The sequence below is a fragment of the Siphateles boraxobius genome, unplaced genomic scaffold, assembly GCF_051911475.1.
Source record: "Siphateles boraxobius isolate OS27281-9 unplaced genomic scaffold, OSU_SipBor_1 17, whole genome shotgun sequence".
Lineage (NCBI taxonomy): Eukaryota > Metazoa > Chordata > Actinopteri > Cypriniformes > Leuciscidae > Siphateles > Siphateles boraxobius.
The window spans coordinates 9,811,531-9,833,339 of NW_027508777.1; the positions used below are offsets into that span (position 1 = coordinate 9,811,531).

Here is a 21,809-nt window from a genome sequence, read left to right on the forward strand (position 1 = left end):
CGAAGTCAATACTGGATAAGCCCTGTTTCAAGTCGGCGTTGGTTAAGCCCAGTTCCAAATCTTTACTGTTTAAGCCCAGTTCCAAGTTGTTTACAGTAAGTCATCACTGGATAAGCCTGGGTCCAAGTCGGCGCTGGTTAAGCCTAGTTCCAAGTCATCATTGGTTAAGCCCAGTTCCAAGTCGTCACTGGTTAAGCCCCGTTCCAAGTCGTCTTTGTTATCAAACACCAAGTCTAAGTCATCGCTGAATAAGCCCAGTCTAATGTTGTCCAAGTCGTCACTGGTTGAGCGCAGTTCCAAGTCTTTGCCGGTTAAGACCAGTTCCAAGTCATCTAAGTCATCGCTGGATTAGCACGGTTCCAAGTCATCATTGGTTAAGCCAAGCTCCCAGTCGTCCCTGGCAAAGCATAGCTCGAAGTCGTTGCTGGCTAAGCCCAGTTCCAAGTCATCTAAGTCATCACTGGATAAGCTCGGTTCCAAGTCGTCACAAGCCCTGGACTCCACCTTGGCCCTCCTTTGCTCAATGCTTCATCGGCTCCACCATGGTCTGTCATCCCTTAGGCTTCGCAGGGCTCCCTCTTCCCTTTGGCTCCACCTTGGTCTGTCGTCGCTCTGGCTCTGCTTCAGACCTCCATCACCCCTCTGGCTCCGCCGGGCTCCTCCTTCACTCCGGTTCCTCCTTGTCCTCACTCTTACACTGGTCTGCTAAGCCCACTTCTCCACCTCGGTCACGTGCGCCTGTGTTCCACCGTGGCCCTCCCTCAATTTTAGTTGTATATGCTTTCGCTCTATGTGTTGACTAACAGTCTTTGTTATTAGCTCATTCTGCATCACACATCTTTATTCTGGGATTTATTTCACGCAACCCCTGACAGCTGTCATGTAAGGTTCACTTAAAGTTAATATTTAACACTTAATAATTTATTTACTTTGTTTTTCATACTGTACATTTTAAAGTTGCAATGGCAAAAATTACTTGTAGCTTTTAACATTTTATTTTAATTTTATTTTTGATTATTATTAATTCTCTTATTTATTTACAAACTTATTTACTAATTACTTACTACACAAATTAGTGTAGAATTTACTATACTATCAGCGATAACATGGAAATAATTATCAGCTTATTATCATATCGGTCAGAATTTTTTAATTGGCGTATCCCTAATTTTGTGTGTGAACCAGTATGTCTTATTACATTTTGAACATAAATAAAAACGTAACATTTAAAAAAAAAAAATTAGCACACAAAAAAAGGAATAAAACACAATTGATCATAAGGAGCCTATAATGCAGTTCTGCAATACCACATATCCAGAGTTAACCAGTAAACATTTAATTTAATATTGTGCTGTATCTGTGACATTGCACTCAGATCAGGTCACTGTCCACTGTCAGTCATGGCTCATGTTTTACCCTTAAAATTATTCATTTGATCCATCTGTCCACTGACAATAAGTCATGACAGAATGCTTTAATTACTACTCTACCTTGTTATGGGGAAAGCTTAGGATTTCTCGAGAACTGGAATTCCAGTGTTGTGACATGAAATCCTCTGCACTCAGCACCTTATTTGTGTTCATTAATACAGTATGTTTTCACATAAAAAAACAAAAAAATATCTCATCTGTTATTTATTTATTTGAACTCCTTTACCCTCTCCCTAGGGCCCGGGCTGAAGACGTGTGGGAGGCCTTTGATAGAGTGTTAGGATGGCCACTGAAGCTTCTACACTCCCAAGTCCTGTGGTGCGTCAGATCAACAAACAGTTCCTGATTTGCAGTATCTGTCTGGATCGCTACAACAATCCCAAGGTCCTTCCCTGCCTCCACACCTTCTGTGAAAGGTACTTCATTTCTGATATTCTGTTATATTGCCTAATTTGGTTATTTTACAGCTATTTGTTTTGTTAGCAAAGCTAAGTGTAAATGACATAATTTTTTTTATTTCCCATTCTTAGTTCTGTAAAGGTAATTTTACTCATTAGAAGGCTTTATATTACTAGGGATGGGCATATTACTCGATCACTCGAGTACTCGAACGTGACAGCGACGATCGATCTCAAAAACGATGATCTGAGTTTAAAAAAAATCTTCTTTTTCTGATTGGTTATAGCAGCATTTTGGGCGGCACCGAATGGTTAGCTTTGAAAGAGCGCAGTCCAAAATCCAAACTGAAAACAGAGAAAATGGCGTCAAAGTCACGTAGTGATGTCTGGCTTCACTTCGATAAAATAGATGAAAAAACAGTTCAGTGCAAAATATGCAGCGCCAAGCTGTCACACAAATCTACCACAAGTACAATGCGTTATCATCTTGTACTTGTACATAAAATGTCTTCCGTCCGATACCACCAAAGACGCAACTCAGACGAGCATCGCATCTTTTTCCGTCAGACAGAAATGCACCGCAGCCAGAGGTGAAAAGATGACACAACTAATCATCGAAATGATAACGAAAGATTTGCTGCCCATTCGTTTTGTCGAAGGAGAAGGGTTTAAAAATTTGATGAATTATGTTGAGCCCCAGTATGACATCCCATCGCGCAAGACGGTCACGAGACGAATAGAGGCTCTATATGAAAAGACTGCTTCTTCACTGAGAGACAGACTGTCAAAGACAACGAAGATGGCTAGCACTACGGACGCATGGACCTCGCTGACCACTGAGTCCTACATAACACTAAAGCCTAGTTCACACTACATGATTTTAAGCGCGATTTAAGCCCGATTTGCAAATCGTTGAGCTCGCCGACAGGTCAGGGTGTTATCGCGTGCAAATCGCAGGGGATTAGCGGGCGATGTACGCTCGCCAATCTGTTAGTATGAAAGAGCCAACAACGCATCAAAGACGCTCGCAGACGCCTCGCAGACGCGTCGCGAGCCTAGAAAAATATCTAGCATGCTAGATATCCAGAGCTGTCGCACGACTCAACCTCACTGATGTCATGAGCAACAGCCAATCAGAGCAAGGCATGGATTGAGGTCACCGGGTAAATACGCAGGTAAATACACGATTTTTGCCGTCAGTCAAACATAAACATGCAGCTACATCTCCGATGACATAAACATGCTGTACTCACCTCCAACTCTCTCTGTAGCACAGACAATCCCGGCTGTTCGCGTATGCGGATCCACCCGCCCATACTCTCTTATTTTTTCACGTTTTTTTCTCACAGCAAATCATCACGCAAACAGTTTGCAGCACTATTTTCTGTCTGACGTCCATATTCGCGGCCGTGTTGTGTTCTTCTTCGCTGGGTATTGGCGCGCGTGCTGTTTCGCCTCATTTCCGGTTCGTTTTATCCCGTGATTTTTCGTGACAAAACGTGGTTTGTACACAAGATAGAATCGTTGGGTGACAGAGTTGTTGTCAACTCGTGTAGTGCGTTACCTCCTGTTGTGGATCAATCACGTTGTGTCGTGTGGTGTGAACAGCTCAACAACTTGAACACTCCTGATTTCACAGAGAGCAAGTCATGTAGTGTGAACCCCACAGTTCAGCCCGACGTTTTAAAATCATGTAGTGTGAACTAGGCTTAACTTGTCATTACATTTCTGAATGGGAAATACATAGTGCAGTGTTGGAGACGCGCAGTTTCGACGAACGACATACCGCTACGAACATAGCCAACTACCTAAAAGGAGCTACAAAACAGTGGCTGTCAAGCTCGGAGAAAGTTATAGCATGTGTTCATGACAACGCTAGTAACATGGTTCTCGCGAATCGAGGACTTTGGGAATCAGTGCCCTGCTTCGCACACACCCTGCAGCTAGCCATCAACGAAGGCTTCAGTGTTGCTTCTGTTAAAAGCGTGATAGCTGCCAGTAGCCGACTGGTGGCACATTTTCACCACAGCACCGTGGCTACAGCAGCACTTCGCCAGAAACAACAGCAGCAGAACGTACCCGAACACAAACTGATCCAGTACTGTCGTACGCGGTGGAATTCTGTGTGCGATATGTTCGAACGTCTTTTGGAACAGAGATGGACTGTGTGCGCTGTTCTGTCAGATCGTAATACTACAAAACTTGCAGATGCGAAGACACTGGACTTGAAAGATGAGCACTGGCGGATAATGGAAGAACTGATACCTGTTCTCCAGTCTCTGAAGTGCGCCACAACAACAATGTGCAGTGAGACTCAAGTTTGCGTCTCAATGGTCTATCCAATTACACATAGCCTAATCACTAAACACCTAAACACACAGATCGGTGAGTCTCCAAGAGTTTCGGAATTCAAGACAGCAGTGGCAGAATCTCTGAAACGGCGCATAGTCACTGTTGCTGAGGATGCTGAGAAAGTTTCTCTACCTCTGATTGCAGCAACATTGGATCCAAGACACAAACATCTGAAGTTTCTTGACACAGAGCTTCGAGAGAGAGTAAACGAGAGTCTGAAACAGCTTTACGACAGCGTTACAGATTCTGTCACACCCATTCAAAATGACCCTCAGCCTGAACGAGCAGCGGCAACTACTGCGCTCGACACTCTTTTCGGTGAGGATTACGGTGCCGGCACGAGTGATATTTGTTAGCGTGACACTGAAATAGAACGCTACTTCAGTGAGCCATGCATCTCTGTAAACCAGGACCCTCTACTGTGGTGGAAGGTAAACGAGAATCGGTTTACAAAGCTGAGCATCATTGCCCAGTGGTACTTAGCTGTTCCTGCGACATCTGTTCCAGCGGAGCGTGTTTTTTCCACCGCCGGACTAATTGTGAATAGACTCCGAACACGCCTCTCACCTGAGCACGTAGACCAACTTATTTTTTTGAACAATAATATGTAGGCTGTAGCTTGTTTAAGTTTCATCAGGCGTGGTAAAAAATAGGCCTATACAGGATGTTTTGTTTATTTTTTGTGTGTTTGTTTCAATAAATGATTCTGTAGCAGTCGTTTGTTACTTTGTTAAACTTGTTAAATGAAAATTAAGCTGTTAGTTTTTGTTGTTGTTTCATAAGAACAGTTGAAATATGCTGCTGAAGTAGCCTAACACTGAAGAGAATGTTTTATTTACGGTTGAATAAAGTAGCCTAAAAGTATCAAGTGTGTTCATTTTTATGATGACATTTCCTCTAAATTGTATTCATATATCATATTCAGTCATGTGTTGTTCAGTAATTTATGTCAGTTTTACTCTGACTAAAGTGTAATGTTAGTCAATATAATGTAAAATAACATTTTGTTTTATCAGAAAGTGCTACTGTAATCCAAAATATTGCTTAAATATTAAATTGGTATCATTGTCTCCATGACTGACACACCCCGCCACCTACCCCGAATAAGCCACGCCCCGAACAGGCCCCGCCCCCGAGTAATCGAGTACTCGTTTTTTGAGACCTATCAATGATCGAAATAAGAAATTTACAAAAATGCCCATCCCTATTTATTACAGAGTACAACTTAAAGGGATATTTCACTAAAATAAAAAAAGTCTGTTATTATTCACTCACATTCTTGTCGTCCTAAACCAGTATGCATTTCATACACCTGCCTTTTGAGAATCACAATAAATGTCCATACGATGAAAGTCAGTGGTCAAAGTGAAAGTCTATGACGTCATCAGCAGAGTATAAGTGGGAGCCTGCAAAATACGTCAACACTTTTGTCTAAGGGAGACATGCAGGGAACCAGATGCGTGTTAAATAGATGCTGTGTGAACATTAATAGAAACACTGACAAATTTTTACATGCATAAACAAATGCACAAGTGTGAAACAACACAAAATATTAGTATTGGCCATATTACTAATTCACAGATGCCATAAAGTTCTATACCCTTCTTCTATACCAGCTTTTTGCATTTAACAAAAATGATAGAAGCAACTAGTGATGTAATATATGGTAACGGGGTGCCAATGCATGTATCGAGTATGCGGCACAATTTACAATGAAGCCACTGTGTCATGGCTTGTACTTTTCAGATAATCACGTGAATGATGACAAACGAAGCCTCATTTTCTGTTCAATCGATTTCCGTGTCAGAACTTTATTCCGAGTCTGTGTAGTGTACTTTTAAAGTTTTCTAAGCCATTTGGTTTGTGTGTTTTAGTGAAGCAGTGATAATTCTTACAAAGCTTATATACTTCTGTAAGAAATTAAATCTGCTTTAAAAACTAGAATGGCTTTGTTTCTAATAACATTTAAAATTGATACAATATGCATTATATTTCCTGCCTTTATGGCTGTTGTACATTTACAAACCAGCAGAGGGTGCTGTTGTCGATACTCAAAGGCTTTAAAGGCTCATTTCCATAGCCTCGAAGCAACACACAAAAGGGAAAGGGAAGGGAAAGGTACACAGCATCAGTGTTAAATACTTCCCTTATATTGCACAGGAAACATGAGTGTTAACTAGGTGTTTTGCCGTTTTATTCCAGAATAGCACTTCACGTGAATCTATACAGGGTGCCCACAAAATGCCCAATGATTAGTTTTATCAAAAAAAAACAATATGAATATGTCTTTCTGGTGAGAGCCAGTTACTACCACATAGGTTGTCATTTCAATAACCTGTTCCTATTGCTCCAGGTGTCTGCAGAACTACATTCCCGCCCACAGTCTGACTCTGTCTTGCCCCGTGTGCCGTCAGACCTCCATCCTGCCGGAGAAAGGTGTGGCGGCACTTCAGAGTAATTTCTTCATCACCAACCTGATGGAGGTGCTAAAGAGGAGCCCAGACATTAACCTCAGTGAGGACTGCACAGACTCTATCAATGGAGTGGCCACTGGACAACCACTCTCCTGTCCCAATCATGGAGGAAACGTAAGACTTACACAGCAGTACAGGATAATTAAATCTCTAGTGTACTAGAAGCCTGACTGTATGGTATGTTAGAAGTATTTTCCTCCTGGCAAGTTGCATTCTGTTCATTTTTGTATGTGAAATTCCTTAAGGTTTTTGCAAAGGGAGTATATGTAAACATCATTTGAAAAGTTGTATTTGGTTTGTCACCAGCAGGGATGCTTCTTCCCTCTCTTTTCATCAGGTAATGGAGTTCTACTGTCCACCATGCGAGACAGCCATGTGTGAGGAGTGTACAAGCGGCGAACACGCAGAGCACGCCACTGTCCCGCTAAAGGATGTTTTAGAACAGCACAAAGCCTCGCTACAGGAGCAGCTGGACGCCGTCAAAAACAGGCATGTAACATATGCTTACGTACACATTGCTATAGAATTTTTAGTTAGATTGTTTTCTGTTTAAGTAAAATATCTTATTAAAAATAAGGCTCTTTACGCAGTATGAAGACAAGCGAATTAATACTCAGGAACACCTGAAATGTACTGTGAATTTCACCCATTACGCCAAATATGTCTTCCAGGGAGGCATGTTTTATTAGATTATATAAAGTACATTATGTGTATATACTGCCACACAGTTGTGTGTACATTTTTTCAAGATAGTTTGATGAATGGAAGGTTCAAAAGAACAGCATTTATTACTGGAAATAGAATCCTTTGTAACATTATAAATGTCTTTACTCTCACTTTTGACCAATTTAATGCATCCTTGCTCAATAAAAGTATTAATTTCTTTCCACAAAGAATAATCTTACTGACCCCAAACTTTTGAACGGAAGTGTATAATGTTACAGAAGGTGTTTTTAATCAATTTTTTTTTTACATTTTTCAACAGTTTTCAACATTGATAATAATACTAAGTGACAAAAAAAATAGGTTATAAAAAAATAGGTTTAACGACTTTACTATAATTCTAAAATGGGCAAAATATTAGTAATATAAATAACAAAAAACAAAGAACGAGTAGATTTGTCCAAACATTTGACTAGTAGTGTATAGAAATTGTAGTAAAAGTAACATAAAAGAGATACAAATGAGTAACTTGTTCTTCTTTTCCTTAGACTGCCAGAAATTGACTCTGCGCTGGAGGTTCTGTCTGAGATATTACAGCAGCTGAGCAATCAGAAGAGTTCAATAGAAGAAGTGATTCATGCTACTTTTGAGGAACTTCAAAAGACCCTCAATGTACGGAAGAGTGTTCTGCTGATGGAGCTGGAGGTCAACTACGGACTCAAACAGAAGGCTAGTACACTTTTCTAGAGGTTATCATTTTTAAAATGTTATCATTGGTAAGTAATTAACTGTTTAGCGTGTTCTTACCATCAAATCTTTGCAACATTTTGTATTATTTTACGTTTTTGTTAAAATAGCCTTAAAGGCACGATATACTTATGGCAAAGTTCTTTCCGTGCTTTGCTTGGAGGTAAAAAGAAATTTGAAATACCTGAGCAGCGCTATACTGTTAGCAAACATCCCGATGCGGCGTTTAGATAAATATGCACACTCAATAACAAAATAAACACAAAAAAAATGACAGCAGTGAGAAAATGGTAAAGACATCTGATCATATTATTGTAGATACAGTATGTTTGCACCAGATTTACAATTCAGCACTCCAGTCAAGTAATTTCACATTTATTTATATACCACTTTATACAATAGAGTACTTTAAAGCAAACAGTTCTACAGTATTAACCATGAAAAAAGAAACGTGTCAGTGTCACTTTCAGCTAGAATCACAACTTTAATTTCTAAAGCAGCTCTCCAGTGTGTTCATGTTATACTCGTGTCTGACCTCAACTCACTAAACAGAAGAAATGAACTGGAGAAGATTTCCACGTCAAAGAAGGCACAGCCACAGATCACACCTACTGTATCTATTACATAATCGCCATGGACCAATGTCAAATAAATGTCAAATAAAAACAAGTGAATTCTGATTGACTATTTTACATGTCTGCCTCTTTCTTATTCAAAAGGCAGTTCTCGAACCAAATAAGCTGCAAAGAGAGTAGACTTGTTTATTCCCTGCAATGTTTATTTGCACACATGCAAAATCTTGTCTCCTCCCATATCAGTCGCGCTGTTTTGCTATGTTGAATGATTAAACAAATTAATAACTCTGTAGCACATGCTTCTGTGTGGGTCTGACATCAGTCCTGGCTGCTGGCAGTGCGTCACATGGGAATGATTCATCTGGAAGAACCAGACCAACTACAGAGTCAGCCTTTAAACACAAAGTAAACAAAGGCAGCACAGCTAGTCGCTAACAGGCACAGATAGTTTGGGGGCATTGTAATGGAAGATGACTCTGATAAGCAAGTTGGGGTGAGGTTGGATTCTGAATTCAGTTTGTTTTGTGGAGTTTAGTTTAGTTTTAGGATCAAACTGTGTCAAGTTTTTCCTTATTTGATATCCTTTCATGATGTTATATTTGAAATGACTGGACACTCCGACTGAACAGGGTGGCTTTATCAAAGCATGGATCTGTCACTGTTGAGTACATTTGGTCCTTGTCATGCAATGCTGACTGATTCATCAGACATTTTTTCTTTGATAGAATGAATTTATAAGTACCAGATTCGGTAAATGATTAGCACTTGTACATGTCAGGAATTGATGTTCATTTAGAGGTGACTTTTATGTTGACCAGTGCATGCTTTTAGCACGTATTAACTGCTAGCATTTGTTTGTTTAGACAGACACTGGGCTCCACAAGTGAAAATGGTTTGTTTTTTAGTAGTTTAATTGACAGCATGTACTTGATTTTACACAGTCTAAGTACAAAACCTAATGATCATGTTGTCCAGCGTGATTTGCAAATGTTCCAGAGAGCATCTTGTGCTTTAATAGAAGCAAAAACATCCGGTCTTCTGTTCAAATGAGTTAAGATGATCTCACTATTATTGCATTTGACTGGTGATCTAGAAATAATGCAAAATATTAAATATTTCCTCTTAGTTTGTCTTTACATTTTCTAATCTAAAAACAAAGACTTTTGGACCCCACTGTATATGCAGTTTATATTTGTGTATCATCATCTGTTTGTGCTGCTATGTCTTTGTGGTTGCTAATCTAAACATTTATGCCATTGTGAACAAACCTTTCAGGCTCAATTGGATACAGGAACACTTATTCGTAGTGTTGGGCCATTAAATGAGTGTTATTGTACGCCCGAACGCCGATTGGTTCTTTCTGATTGGCGGAACTAGCCAATCAGAAGTACTTCCAAATCCACGTAACCATATCGTACCCTAGCCTGTGATCGGCACGCAGCACAATATGAATACTTCTGTTATCCCTCCTCCTCCCCAGCACCACCTGTAGAGATATGCTACTGGGGTTCTACCATTTCTTGCAGCAGCCTTTCCTTTGTTGGTTATTTTTGACTAAGCTGAACAAATTATTGTTTTTGCAAAGAAGCAGCAGCGTAGCAGATCTCGTCCGCCAAAATCAAGTCTATGTATATTTAATGCCCATGCCAATAAATGCTGGTTGAAATGGATCCACTCTGAGAGTTGTCATGACTGAAATCTAATTTGTATGTCATTGCAGGTGTTGCAAGCTCAGCTGGAGTCCTTGCTGCAGGGGCAGGAGGGCATATGCAGCAGCTGCAGTTTCACAGAGCAGGCTCTTAATCACGGCTCGGAAGCTGAGGTCCTATTGGTCAAGAAGCAGATGAGTGAGCGTCTTGACGAGCTGGCCAATCAGGAGCTCCCACTTCAGCCAGAGGAGAACAACCAGCTGGACTTTTCGGTGGAGACCGACGGTCTTCGCAAATCCATCCACAACCTTGGTGCAATAGTAACCACCAATGCTATAGCCGCAGAAACTGTTGCCACCGGTGAAGGCCTGAGGCACTGCATCGTGGGACAGCCAACCTCTGTGACCATAACAACAAAAGACAGAGACGGTGGACTGTGCCGGACAGGAAATGCTCTGCTCATAGCTGATCTTTCTGCCTCTGTTGGCACCATAGTGGGGGAAGGTGAAGTCACGGATCATAAAAATGGCACTTATGAGTTTGTATACACGGCCCCGTGTGAGGGCCGCTTCACGCTCTCGCTGAAGCTCTATGATCAGCATATTAAAGGCAGCCCATTCAGCATACGTGCCAACAAAATGACAGAGATGTCCCTGACTGCAGACGGAGGCAAGAAACGCCTCAAATCTCCAGGAAGCAGCCATGTCAAACAGCGTGCCATCAAGCGCCCTGCCAGCATGTACAGCACCGGCAAACGGAAAGAAAACCCAATTGAAGATGACCTCATGTTCCGAATTGGTATGATAAGCACATGTAGCAGATGGCTTAAGAAGTGAACACTACTACAGTCAGGTCACTGTAAAAAGGGGTTGAATTTACTAGAGAAAACCTCATAGTTTAATGATGATCAAACTATAAAGAGAAACAAATGCTTTTATATTTGTAAAAACTATCAGTACAAATATTTGTGCATATAAATTTTTCTGAGAAAAGTATCTATTTGTTAAAGTGCAATAGCTTTTAAATTTCCAGGTGTTTTATGGATCTAATGATTAGTGTGTGTGTCCAATATTGGTCGATATCATAAATCTATATGATATATATTTATATAAATCTATACTCTTAATAAACAATTAAATATCCTATATTGGCAGATGATGGACAATAAAAAAAGAATCATCAGTTTTGAATGAATGAATGTCCACAAAAATACAATAATCCAGCATTTATATTATATGGAATGAAAAAGTTTTAATCATCCATTCATCCATCTTTTATTTTTGTCCCATAGGAACTAAAGGCAGAAATAAGGGTGAGTTCACCAATCTACAGGGAGTTGCTGCTTCTTCTGTTGGCAAGGTCCTGATAGCAGACAGTAACAATCAGTGTGTTCAGGTATACAGTTCTACACCTCACCTGTCTAATCACAGTTTAAATCTACTTTTTTTTTGTTACCTTTTTTTTATCATCGTTCTGTGGGTTGCTTAATGCCCTTTTCATTTAAATGAATCAAGTAAGAAAATAAGTGCTTAATTTAAGATGTAAATTCATTTGTAGATATTTTCAAATGATGGACAATTTAAGAGTCGCTTTGGAGTGAGGGGCCGATCACCAGGACAACTTCAACGCCCAACTGGTGTCGCTGTGCACCCCAATGGTGACATCATCATTGCTGACTATGATAACAAATGGGTCAGCATTTTCTCTAGTGATGGCAAGTTTAAGGTATCTGCATCTGCTTTTTATTATTAGTTTTATCAAAGAAAATTTTAACTTTTAAGAATTTATGGCAGATTTTTACCAAATACTTGTTAGTATAAGAAATCTTTGCTATTGGCATGTTTTTTATGAATATACTTAAAGGAAAATTCTTTCAGGTTGAATTTTAACACTTTTTTTCTCTCCTGTGTCCTTTTTCAGACTAAAATTGGCTCAGGGAAGCTCATGGGTCCTAAGGGTGTATCGGTTAATAGAAATGGCCACATCATTGTGGTTGACAATAAATCTTGTTGCGTCTTCATTTTCCAGCCCAATGGAAAACTTGTTTCCAAGTTTGGAAACCGAGGCAACAGTGACAAGCAATTTGCAGGTACTTACCTTGGTTACATACTGGCACTTTATTCAGTTTTCACATACTATCCGAATTATTGTAAATAGAAGTTTCCTAGTAAGAAATTGAGCATGAATGGCTTCGCAAAACTAATTTTGATACCCAAGTTTCTGAATTGGGCAGGATATAAATTTAAACATGGCTGAGTAGAGAACCATTGCTGTAGTGACTGTTAAGTTTCATTTGTTTTTCCCATAACTGTCTTTTGCTGTTACAATTGTGTAATTAAATAGCCATTTGATGCACATTGTATGTATTTTACTCAGCGAAAACAGCATTTATTTTAAAGAAATCCCAGATTCTAGATAACATGGTGAATGTATACAAAAGCGCAGGTAATGTTTATGTGGTTGCCAACAAATTGGATGCTACATTTTATTTAAAATCCGCTATACATTTTAGCTTTAATAAGGTTTCCCTAAGAAATAGGCAAGAATAAACCTGGCATCTTCCATGATTCCTATTCTTTCTGACAAAACAGCACTTTAAAGGGATAGTTCACCCAAAAATGAAAATTCTGTCATTAATTACTCACCCTCATGCCGTTCATCTTCGGAACACAAATAAAAATCTTTTTGATGAAATCTGAGAGCTTTCTGTCCCTACGTTGAAAGCTACACAACTACCACCCTGACACTTCAGAAAGTTCATAAAGAGATCGTGAAAATAATCCATATGAATTGAGCTGAAGAGACACCGATCACTTCATAAGCTGAACAAATTTATTTTAGGCTTTTATTCGCATTTAAACATTGATCAGCGAACATAAACAGAAGCTCAACCGAACCTGCTTGACACGTAAGAACAAACCTCTTGCTCTCGTAACACACGAGAATGAACCTCATTGGTTCTCCACGTCAAGCAAAAATGCTTGAGCTTCCGTTTACTACAACTGATGTGTGTGTTGATGAATGTTTATATGTGAATAAAAGCCTAAATTCAACCTCTTCATCATTTAAAGCAATCGTGTCTCTTCAGATTTTTTTTTTGCACTAAACCACTCAATTCATTTGGATTAGTTTTACGATCTCTTTATGAACTTTGAGGCGTCAGGGTGGTAGTTTCATAGCTGTCAACAGAGGGACAGAAAGCTCTCAGATTTCATTAAAAAGATCTTAATTTGTGTTCTAAAGATAAACGAAAGTCTTACAGGTTTGGAACGACATTAGGGTGAGTAATTAATGACAGAATTTTCATTTTTGGGTGAACTAAACCTTTAATACAACACAGTCATACTTACAACTTCAGAAGAAAGAATTCGAAAAATTCAGGTAACGCATGAAGGCGCAATTAATCTAACGACCTTGTGCTTGCTCAAATTGTTTCAGCCTTCAGCTCATACAGTATCTAAAACAGAGTTTTTACTAGCTAATTTTTCAACCAAAAGGAAAAGCCACATATCACAAATGTTATGTTGATTGTGTAACCAAGTGCTTTTATGGGACACTTAAAGCTGCAGTAGGGAGTTTTGAGAAAATGTTTACTTAGCCTGAAAATTTGAACAAGCACAACTTACAGGTCCAACCCCCTTGCTCTCTGCTGCTCTACAGCCCTCCCTCCACAGCTCCTCCCCCACAGCGGAGCCTGCCGTGAACGCGCAGGCTAGTAAGCAGGACCACCGATGACGGCGGATTATAAACAGTTATGGAACATTCACTAATAGGGACGAAACATCAACAATATGCTTTACATTGACTATGGCCTGCCCATACTTTGACTACAAACTTGGTCCTCAAATCATTATGTATTTTGCAATACATGTAACTTTATAACATTGTACTCTTTCTATAAGTTATAAATAGCTAGTAAGATAACGTTAAAGGATTAGTTCACTTTTAAAAAAACTTTTTGGTGATAATGTACTCACCCCCATGTCATCCAAGATGTCCATGTCTTTCTTTCTTCAGTCAAAAAGAAATTAAGGTTTTTGATGAAAACATTCCAGGCTTTTTCTCCATATAATGGACTTCAATAGGACACAAACGTTTCAAGGACCAAAAGACAGTTTCAGTGCAGCTTCAAAGGGTTTTAAACGATACCAGACGATGAATAAGGGTCTTATCTAGCGAAACGATCGGTCATTTCAAAAATAAATAAAAAACTTTAAGTTTTATAAGCCCAAATGCTCGCCTTGCTCTGTTCTGTGATGCTCGTTCGTGATCCTGTTCGAACTCGTTCATCAAAATGAACAAAACTTTTTTCGAGTCATTTCGTTCGTTGAATGAACGAAATGACTCCGAAAAAGACTCGTTCAAAATGAACAAATCTTTATTCCAGTCATTTCGTTTGTTAAATGAACAAAATGACTCGAAAAAAGATTCGTTCATTTGGATGAACTCTCCTGTTCGAACAGGAGAGGCACGAACGACGGTACGCGCTCGCGCTGTGCAAGAGAGGGGTGATCAGCGCGTACACGAGCGTGATTGACACTGCTAAGACATTCCTCCTGGCTCTGATTGGTTGTTTCTGACCGGGAGCGGTGTATTTCTGCAAATGGCAGTAGGACCACAGGGAGGAGCCAGAGGAGCTTGATTTTTTCACAGATTATCTGTCTCATATTCTACTGTCAGGACATAATGACAGTTTTAACAAATATTTGTTTACAAAAGTTACCTACTGGAGGTTTAATGACAAAAAAAGAACAGGAGAGATTTCATCAAAAACAACAGTGACTATTATTGAGTAGACTAGTGGGATGAGGGCTTTAGTTTGCCAAAAGTTGAATGTGCAACTCTTCTTCTTTCATTTTCATAGGTCCCCACTTTGCAGCAGTGAATCAAAATAATGAAATCATTGTGACTGATTTTCATAATCATTCTGTAAAGGTAAAATTTCCTATTGTCATAATAACAGTCATATTCCTAAAATGTGCTGTCTTGTTAGCCACCATTGCGGTTACTTTTTGAAAAACAGTTCACTCATACCTGTTCAAAGTCATTCAGTCTTTTTAATGCAGATTGTGTCATCAAATTGCAGGTGTTCAGTCCAGAGGGGGAGTTTCTACTGAAGTTTGGCTCGAATGGCGAAGGAAATGGACAGTTTAATGCACCGACTGGTGTGGCGGTAGATGCCAATGGCAATATTATAGTGGCCGACTGGGGCAACAGCCGGATACAGGTAACACTGGCTTGGATCAACTGAATATTTCACCAACAAATGTGTTTAACCGAGAACATTTTGTTAGGGCTACCAAAGTAAACACATTAACGTATGATATTAATTAAATATGTTGAACGATGTGATGACTGGCAGTACACATATATTTTAGTCGTGTCAGGGAAATAATAGTAGATTTAACATCTTTATATCATCCATCTGTGGGACTCCAGGTGTTTGATAGCAGTGGATCCTTCTTGTCCTACATCAACACCTCCGCAGACCCTCTGTATGGCCCGCAAGGACTGGCTCTCACCTCTGATGGCCACGTTGTGGTGGCAGACTCTGGGAACCACTGTTTTAAAGTATACCGTTATCTACAATAGCACTTATTCCTTAAAGCTGCCGCCCTCGTGCCAAATGGGACTCTCATATTGCATTGAAGTTGTCGTTGTAGCCTCGTGACACCCTCACCTTGGAGAGAAGAATAAAACCGAAGGAAATGGGATTCTGTACCCTGATCATATAGGTTTGCAAACCTAAAAACATTGCTTTTGCTATTCAAAGGAATAATTCACCCAAAAATATTAATTCTGTCTTTTATTTTTGTTTTACCTCATCCATATTATTATTATTTTTTTTCATGGAATATAAAAGGCAAATTTTTAAAGAATATATAGACAATTCTGGTCTGTATTATTGAAAGTGAATTGCACAGGCGGTGAGGAACAGACCGAAATTTGTTATTCATTGAAAATCATCCCTGTAACTCTCAAATCAAATAAATTGCGTAAATGATGTTGGCATTGACGCATCATGTTTGTAATTGATTTCAGTTTTAGTGAAGATGATAAACAATATATGTTCAAATTTAACTTTTTTAATTGCCTTTAATTTGAATGCAAATCTTTCATGACGCATGAGTTGTATGGACCATTTTTTCAATTGTTTTCCCACTTTCATTATATGAAAGAGACTGTTCACAATACTTAAAAAAACTTTTGTGCTCCATGGAAGAAAGTCACGAAAAATTGTTACAACACGAGGATGAGTGGATAATGACATAAATGTAATTTTTGATTGAAACTGTCCCTTTAAGAATGAAACAATATTGATTTAGGTTATGCTGCTCTTCACTTTTGACTCAAAAACTGCTACACATTAGGGGAAGCGTTTATGTTTCTACTGTGTGAATCTGAATGTTCTTCTTTCAGCACTCAGCTGATTAAAAAGGGAACTCTTCAAAGTATTGGCATGTATAAGAATGTAAGTAATGCAATTCCAAACTGCTATTAAATTTTATATATCTACACATCAAACAGAAAAAACATTATCCGACTATGGTGGGCCAGTATCACCAATATTGGCTTGAGTTATGTTTAAAATATATATGTGCTTCTCTGATTATGACTGTGATGTGCACAACTGTGGTTGGTACAATGTTTGTATAATGCAATTACTGTACATCTCTGTAATCACTTTAACCCAAACTATGCAAGAAACAAATCACTTGATATGCTGTTTAGATAGACAAAAACTACCTTTTTAATTTCACTGCACTGTTTAATTAAAAATATGCTAGTTCATTTCTTATTAATTTCTCAATTCGCGCCATTCAGAGAATTGACAAAAAAAATCAAAAAAAAATTCAGTGATGCATCACATGCGCAATTCACCCGATGCACTTTGTGAATTAGCACCACAAAAAACATGTATAATGCTAATATTAAAGGGCCCCTGGTTTAACATTTATCAGAAGACATGCATTAGTTAGTGATGATCATGTGTTGTGAGAGTGGTTATTTTGTGTTGTTGACAAAAGATGTTCATATTCATGATTAAACTGAAAAAGAGCCCTGTGTTCTTTTAAAGTGTACTCATGCCAAATGGATAAATGCAGAAAGTAAATCTTCCTCGTCTCACCGTATGTCTGTTCTCCTGTACAGTCCCGTTGTCATAAACAATGAACTAGTGCTGCTTGTTTGCACAAAAATATACACAATATTGCATACATTCCAAAATGTATTTCTTTCCCCTTTATACCCACAAACCTGATTTTTGTAGCAATAAAGCTTGAATCCTTGCTCCTTGCTGTATTAACTTTTGTGGCATAAAAGACCAATAATGTTTTTAAATTTGTTTTAGGGAAAGCATATTATTATCTCACTAATATTTTATTTTTTTTTGCTTGAAATTTCCCTGGTGTCATTTCAATGAATTTTTTGCCGTGTCCATTTTTGAAGTCAGTGGATCTCAGGTTCATTATAATGAATAAAATTGCTAAAGTCACCATTATCTAGATAAAATCAATTTCTAAAATCTAAATGCTTTGAACAAAATAAAATATTTTCTTGTTTCCTATTTTTTCTGTAATGTCTGCAAAATTGGTCAACTTTGTAAATTCTACGTTGTCTGATAGCATTTCTTCCTTTCACTGTCCAGATCTGAGTAGCATGTTAGAGCATTTAAAGAACTGAAAAAATTAAACCTTAAAGTAATTCACAACACAGAGTCAAATACAAAACTTTTTTTTTTATTTTCAATGGTCAAACTTGCAAAACATCTAGAAAAATATACAACGAAATGCTGAACCTTACCACAACAACAAACATAAAAGAAAGAAGAATATTCACATTTTCCCCCATTAGAGATAAAAGCACATTCTTTTTTTCCTCATTATTCAAAAGCACAGTTTCCTCACATTTCCCCACAGTAGCCTGAATCGTTGGAGAGCTGAGAATTGGAGCTCCGGTTTGAAGAGGAGTTCCATATGTCCAAATTCATGTGTGGTCCAAAAGGATTGAAGCTGGAGTACTGTTTTCCCGGGCAGGCGCCGCCTGGTTCACGGCTGAAGGGTGCGACGGTTGAGACGGGTGAGATGGGCGAGTGGGGCGAGACGGGAGCGGAGCGCTCTGGGTGGAAGTGGTTCTGGTAAGGCTCGCTTTGAGGTGTCCAGATAGAGCCAAATAGACTGGACATGGGTGACAGACTTCTGGTACCTGAAAAGTATGGCTGGAAAAGATAGATAAGGGAAAATTGTCAGTTTTTGAGCATTGCTTTAATATTCCATGTTTAACAAAGAATCTACTTCTCAATGAGGACAAACTACACACTATAACAGGAAACGTGTGTAAAAAGGGTGTTTCTAAGGTGCTCAGAATAAGAATGTCCAAACTGTTTTTAAACAGATGCCATTGTAAACCTTTTTCTGCATTTGTTTGCATTTTGTGGGTATTTATAGTTAAAATTTTGCGTATATTTGTATTTCACACTTAATGTAATAGTTTAAATGTTAACATAAGACTTTATCTCTGAACTTGCAGCTCAAGAACTGCATTAAAGTGTTGAAAAAAAAAATTCCGATACATATCGATTGTGAATATTTGAAACATTCAATACTATTTTTCCGCAGTTTTGATACAAGTATAAAGTCCTTTGAGCTGCATGTTTCAGCAACCGTGTTCTTACAGCTCATGATCTGGGGTTTTCAGTGTCTCAGAGCGACTCACTTCACAGTAAACGGAGCAAACGCCATCCCTGCATTTTACTGTGCATTTGTTATATATCTATTTTTATATGATCTTCTTTAGAGCTATCATAATCTCTGAGTCAGACAAGAGAGTTTCAGTTGATAAGAAAATACTTTATCTGCCTTTCTACCATCGGGCCAAACCGATCTTGTTCCTACCCAGGCGGTACGGATATGGTTCCAATCCTGAGTGGCGACGTCACTAAACGCATTCTACCAGCACGGTTGGCTAACTAATTCTGGGCCGAGAACGGCTTGCAATCGTGCTGTGCCAAACCAAGCTTTAGTGGAAATATAACAGGAACCGCTGCTTACCGTTCTCAGAACGGCCTGATTCGGCCTGATTGGCAGATTTTGATTAAAGTCAAAAGTTAATAAAACAAGATACTGTTTAAATTGTATGCCTTTAATTGTTGCAATTTTTGTCTGTGGTATCACAAATGGTCTCATGGCAAAAAACTACAGGCAAAAACATTGCTGTTCATGCATTGGTCAATTTTGAGATTTTGGGTTTCTTGACTTTTCATAGTGTTGCTTCAGACAAGTGGAAAGAAAACATCCAAAATACACTTTTAAACATTTATTTTATTGCACTTTATCTATTTGCGTTTTCACTTGCACTGCAGCCGGAAATCTCCACTTCTGTAGCACTTGCACCAAAAGTTATTGCCATCTATATTCTGAAATTTTTTACTGAGGGTTCATATATCATCCACCTCATTCACCTGACAACATTTTTATTACTAAAATCATTGACTCTTATGTCAACAACATAAAAAAAAATGTAAGCCGAGCTTCGGATTTCTATTTGGGTAATGTATGCAAATTCGTGCATATTTAATTAGTTACGGCCTCATTTACATATTTAAACATAACATTTCGGAAAATCTAATCAATCAACTGGGAAGTAAGGGAATATCAGTAAAAAAAAAATTCCCCTATTCACCTGGGGTTTCCTGCCTCAAATATGGATATTTTTCAAAGTATTGTATCGAAGTTAGAATTTCAGTATTGTGACAACATTACTGCCGAATAAAGGATTGTTTTTTAAAGAGCTTGACAAGAACGAACACTTGTGTAAATCTCACCTTGCTCCCCACACAACTACCAGTGTCCCATGTGGAGTTCATGTCATGGGCTCCATTCTCTCCCCAGACTGGCTGATGGCTGTGGGTCACGGTTTGGCTTTCAGGGCACGAGAATGCATTTTGGTAATTGCCGTTACCTTCACGGACAAAACAAAGAAAATGGTCACTCATCCTTTGGTAACTATGTACTACAGTGAGACATTTCTCATCGTGAGAGAAAACCCCTCACCTGTTGGCATGTAGTTGGCCTGATCACTATAGGGATACTGACTGGTAGACTGGCTGTTCATGTTGTTCCATGGGAAGCTGCATAATATTGACACATAGGCATTTGAATTTGTCAATGGTTGGACTCAAATGAAGTAAAAAATAAAATACAAAATAACTAAAATCCCGAGACATACCCGTCATATCCGGATGGGGGACTCTGAGGGACAAACGGAAGAGATTCGGTCATGTTGTACCTGAATCCATTGGTCAGGGGAACGGAGGTGGCTGACCATGTCTCTTCAATCACATTAGAGCCAATTACGTCTGTGGAAACCAAAATGCATAATCGCATAAATAAAACGCAAGATCACACATCACCGTTACAATCCTCTCTGTAAATGTAACGTGTGAATGTCCCTCACTGATGTTTTTGTCCACACCTGCAGCTACATCAGCGAAGCTCTGAGGAAGTACAGGGTCAGGACAGACTTCTGGGCTTTGGCATGGTTCCCTGACATATAGATTGTTCATGCTGAGGACAAATGTGTAAATAGATCATCAATCTCATCAAGATTACTCAAAATCACTTGAGTTAAAAAAAAAATGTAGAAAATGTAGTCACTCATTTTACCTTTGGGTCTTGTATGTATAGTTCATGTTCAGGTAAGATTCCCGATCTTTTGGATATGGGTGGTACTGGATGTTGTCTCCTAATAAAACAAAGACCAAACAGCAATTTTGATTAAAATGTTATTCATAATAATTTCCCCTTCTCTTCATGGCTCACGCCATGTCATAATTACCATAGGCTCGAGATGACAAAATGTCCTCTGTTCACGTCCTCAGAGTGTGAATTGTGTGTTTCTATTACACTATCGCTGCCTAAATGAATATGCCAGTGGTCAGGTGGTACAAGTAGGAGCTCTCAGAAAATTCCCATTTTACATGCAGTAATTACAAGCTCTACGAGGACATGAACACTTTTTACAAGTTGAAATCTCGAAATGATGGTAATTTCAACATAGGGTGAACGCACCTATAGTAGAAAAGTGTGTAGTAAGCGCATGTGTGATCTCTTACTCCTGCAGGGATGTCTGTTGGGGTCTCTTTCTCCCTCTATGCTGCTGGCACTGCTCCAGCTGCCCCAGGATCCTCGGCTGGCTCTTACACTGCCTGATGAACTGCTCGAATCAGAGCCTGACTCCCAATGCAGACGTCGCTCTGGACACTTACGTCTCGGTCTGACTAAACACGTGCCTGCGTTTGTGTAAAAAGAAAACAATAAACAGAACTGATGTGGAGCATTACACTTAAAACACACACACACACACACACACACGCATACATATATACATGTGATGTGACACTGAAGACTGGAGTAATGGCTGCAGAAATATCAGCTTTGCATCACAGGAATAAATTACATTTTAAAGTATGCATCTTAAAATAGAAAACAGTTGTTTTAAATTGTAATGATATTTCACAATA

At 38.9% G+C, this 21,809-nt stretch overlaps 2 protein-coding genes across 7 annotated transcripts in view; one reads left to right on the forward strand and one right to left on the reverse strand.

The window, feature by feature from the left end:
* trim2a (tripartite motif containing 2a) overlaps window positions 1-17,576 on the forward strand; it is a 44,190-nt gene extending 26,614 nt beyond the window's left edge. For 2 of the 3 annotated variants that reach the window (XM_077232413.1, XM_077232414.1), the window contains exons 2-12: window positions 1,668-1,846; window positions 6,534-6,768; window positions 6,992-7,143; window positions 7,866-8,046; window positions 10,360-11,086; window positions 11,580-11,683; window positions 11,846-12,013; window positions 12,209-12,377; window positions 15,153-15,223; window positions 15,375-15,515; window positions 15,728-17,576. In XM_077232413.1, coding sequence (XP_077088528.1) covers window positions 1,713-1,846; window positions 6,534-6,768; window positions 6,992-7,143; window positions 7,866-8,046; window positions 10,360-11,086; window positions 11,580-11,683; window positions 11,846-12,013; window positions 12,209-12,377; window positions 15,153-15,223; window positions 15,375-15,515; window positions 15,728-15,880 — 2,235 coding nt within the window. In that variant the 5' untranslated portion in view covers window positions 1,668-1,712 and the 3' untranslated portion in view covers window positions 15,881-17,576. The remainder of the gene's footprint in view (window positions 1-1,667; window positions 1,847-6,533; window positions 6,769-6,991; window positions 7,144-7,865; window positions 8,047-10,359; window positions 11,087-11,579; window positions 11,684-11,845; window positions 12,014-12,208; window positions 12,378-15,152; window positions 15,224-15,374; window positions 15,516-15,727) is intronic. The other variant, XM_077232415.1, reaches the window with a different exon arrangement.
* A 430-nt stretch (window positions 17,577-18,006) lies between these two features.
* Window positions 18,007-21,809, reverse strand: part of tmem131l (transmembrane 131 like) — a 54,852-nt gene continuing 51,049 nt past the window's right edge. For 2 of the 4 annotated variants that reach the window (XM_077232402.1, XM_077232403.1), the window contains exons 28-34: window positions 21,402-21,578; window positions 20,953-21,031; window positions 20,762-20,853; window positions 20,516-20,645; window positions 20,341-20,417; window positions 20,112-20,248; window positions 18,007-18,506 (exon numbers count right to left, since the gene is read on the reverse strand). In XM_077232402.1, coding sequence (XP_077088517.1) covers window positions 18,192-18,506; window positions 20,112-20,248; window positions 20,341-20,417; window positions 20,516-20,645; window positions 20,762-20,853; window positions 20,953-21,031; window positions 21,402-21,578 — 1,007 coding nt within the window. In that variant the 3' untranslated portion in view covers window positions 18,007-18,191. Of the gene's footprint in view, window positions 18,507-20,111; window positions 20,249-20,340; window positions 20,418-20,515; window positions 20,646-20,743; window positions 20,854-20,952; window positions 21,032-21,401; window positions 21,579-21,809 lie in introns of all 4 variants that reach the window. The other 2 variants (XM_077232401.1, XM_077232400.1) reach the window with 1 other exon arrangement.